The sequence below is a fragment of the Thalia democratica genome, unplaced genomic scaffold, assembly GCF_965202585.1.
Source record: "Thalia democratica unplaced genomic scaffold, ktThaDemo2.hap1.1 HAP1_SCAFFOLD_611, whole genome shotgun sequence".
NCBI lineage: Eukaryota > Metazoa > Chordata > Thaliacea > Salpida > Salpidae > Thalia > Thalia democratica.
In genome coordinates, this window is record NW_028139625.1 from 34,823 (window position 1) to 38,285 (window position 3,463).

The following is a 3,463-nucleotide window of genomic DNA, read 5'->3' on the forward strand; positions in this document are numbered from 1 at the left end:
AAATTTAAATTAATAAATGTATTTATAATTTACAATTTTACATCAATAAGTTTAGAGAATAAAATTTTAGCAGTTGTTTGGTTTGCATAAATTTAGTTAGAGATATGCATTTTATAAGCCTAAAAGATTTGTCTTTTCAGATGTAAAAACAAATAGTATTTTAGTAGTACAAGTTAGTCTATTTTATTAATTCAGTAGCACACGGAGTTAATATCACTTTAAATATTGTAAAGTTACTAATACACTTGGGGAAGATACTTAGTTTTAAAGGTAAACTCGCGTTAAGTAACTACTAAAATAGGAAAACGAATGTGATCATAAGTTGTTTGTAAAAATTACAAGTAAAGTTAAAAGATCTTAAATATAATTTTCATATAGTTTATGCACAAAAAACACAGATTTATAAAAATCGAGCAACTTTAAAATAAACTATATAAGACAGTATTTTCGATAAAAATAAGTTGATATCAGCTATATTTGATCTGAAAAATATACAACTTGTTCAAATCTGTAGGACACCTTTTTTTTGCTTCAAGGTTCGGTCTTTATCTGTTTTCTTATTATACTTTTGTTATTTCTACTTACTAAACGTCGTTAGGTAATTATTTACCTTTGTTTTCCATGTAACCGTAACTCTTAAAACCATTTTTCTTAAACCGGAAAAACCTTTTCCATAATACAAGTTGGTAGAGGTCATTATCTAGACTTGACATTAACCAATTAATAATGTTTTTATAAAGAAGTTAATCTGATTACAATTTAGGTTTCTGCTATTGGTTCGAGGGGATCGATCAAAGTAAATAAGAAACAAATGATTTATATTTGTCTTTTTTGAACTCATTCCAGTCCCTAGCAAGTTGGCTGCTACTAGGCCTAGAATAAATTATGTCCATAATAAATAGTAAACTTTGTTCGTGTACTAAACTAATATTCTTGATGAAATTTCACATTAATTTTGGGTCACAATCTACTTAACGTTGAAATTTTAACGAAGGTAGCTGCTCAGATGCCGGAGTCATTATAAGGAATGTTACAATATAGGCTTGGTTACATTTGCAACGAAAGCTTGGCAGTTAACTGACTTGAAGCGCTAATATAACGTAAATCGAAGTTAGTTCTTACTCTAGTGTTGTACTAAATTTCGTTAGTTAATAAAGCAAGTTTTTTAAGTGTTAAATAAACTTATGTTATTATTCTAATAGGTTATAAGTGTTGATTGTAAGATAGTTTTTACGAAAATGTTAAACTAATCTCGTTAATTAATAAAGCAGGGTTGTAAAGTTTTAACAGAACTCATATTATTATTCTGATTGGTTATAAATGGTTGTTAAACCTTCACTACTCTTTATGTAAATTGGATTATAAATCTGTTGGATAGTTTAAGCTATTTTTTTATTGAAGTAGGTATGTAATGTTGTGAGAATGCTTATACTACTGGTATAACAAAAATGTCTATAAGTTTGAAGTATATTTACAATAAATAAATGTGCTAAAAAATACAAAACAGTATACTTTAGCTTAACAGTTTAACTTCTGTACAATCGAAACATCGTTACTAGCAGGAGTTTTAACTTAGAAGCTCGGGAGATAAAATAAAACAGCCAAAACAAAGGTAAAGTAAAAAAAAATAAGCGTAAACCAATAGTCAAGAAATTTCATTGCTTATAAGAAATGATTGGAGAGAAGAGAATGAAAAAAGGTTAAATACTACCGCTAACTGTTGCAGAGCTGTACAAAATGTATATCATAGTTAGTAAAAATAAATGCAATTAATTGCTTAAATTAAAAATTTCAATAATTTTATTAATTTTACTAATTTTGTATAATTTATTTTACGCTATATATTTCATATTTACATAGTGTTAATCAGCTCGAATGTTTTTTGTGGGATGCGTTCAAGTTAAAAATAAAACTTTAAATTTAATTATTTTCCGTATAAAAGTTTATTCTTTTCAACAAGCTTTATTTGGTTGTTTAAAACATATTATAAATTCAGTTAAAATATATTTAATTATTTTAAAATAGATTAAATAGCTGTTTTGTTTTATGCTTTTCCTTTAGAAAACTAATAAAACTTATTTATCAACGAAATTTTATTATTGAACATAAGCGAAGCAAAGCAAACAAAAAAAAAATTGAAACAAAATTTAAAGATACACAGTTTCTAAAGTTAACTCAGACACAATTTCAGACTTCATAAACTATATTGGTTATGTTATACATGCGTTTCTATAATTTCTAACAGTTAGGTGTAGTACTTTACATAACATGATTCAAACATGTTTTTAGTAAAATCACACTGAACGTTTGACCATTTTTCTTTTTCAACATCATACAAGTAAACAACTGTTTCTATGAGAGGTTCTCTAAAATTTTGAAATACTAAAATATTTTAACCAATACTAAACGCATCAAAGTACCAATTCCCTGAAACAGATAAAATTTTTGAACTTATTTTTGTGAATTTTCTGGAACAACTATCAAATACTTCACAACTTGTAGTATATTCTCCACCAATAACAAACATTTTGTTACCCATACTAACTGCAGCATGATAAAATCTTTCTTCAATCATATCAGGTAAAAAACTCCATTTGTTTTCATAATAATCATATGCTACTACTGATTTCAATGGACACCAATTATTTTTACCTTCAGTAACAACAATTTTACCTTCTAAAACTGTATAAGTAGCCGAATCTCTTGCTACATTTAAATCTTCTATTTTGTTCCATGTATTACAATTTTTATCATAGGTATAACATGAACTAAGACTTTTAATACTGTTTTCGATATGTCCTCCTACCAAATACAACTTACCCATGAATGAACCAACATAATAGCAACATTTTTTTTCAGTTCTTTTATACTGATAGGTCCATGTTTTATTTCTATTAGAATAAATTTCAAGAAATAGACATGACTTATTTAAACTTTCACCTAATTCTACACAATTACCAACACCAATTATATCAGACTTGATATTAACTAAATTTAAGCAGTAATGCGGTTTTACCGTTGAAGGAAATTTATTCACTTTAAGACTAGGTATTTCCAATTCTAAAACTTCGTTTGTAACTTTCTTATTTTTGTCTTCACCTCCACAAATCAAAACACTGAAGCCTTCTTGGTTGCAATATCTGTTTACATACAAAACTTTTGGTACTTGAAAAGGAATTGAATTGTTTTTTTCATGCATCATAATTTTTTTTGTGTGAGATAGGGTAAAGCTAATATAAAAAAAAACTAAAATTAAACAAAACAAATTATAAAGAAAATTATAAGATGTGTTAGTTATAACAAAATAAGTTCTAAAAAAATCATTGTAAAACAATACCTATTTCAAAAATCTTAATACTGTATTTAAAACTATATATATCGATTCTAAATAGCAGGTGCTTTATATATTTTAATTAAATTGAGTAAAAATTTTTATCTAAACCTTAAAAGCTTTAAATTATCT

The 3,463-nt window shown here is 26.0% G+C and overlaps 1 protein-coding gene across 1 annotated transcript; it reads right to left on the minus strand.

The window, feature by feature from the left end:
* Positions 1 to 2,392: 2,392 nt before the first annotated feature.
* On the minus strand, positions 2,393 to 3,199 carry LOC145846769 (kelch-like protein 36). Its single transcript, XM_082953384.1, has one exon. The coding sequence runs from the start codon at positions 3,197 to 3,199 to the stop codon at positions 2,393 to 2,395; it is 807 nt and encodes a 268-aa protein (XP_082809510.1).
* Positions 3,200 to 3,463: the final 264 nt, after the last annotated feature.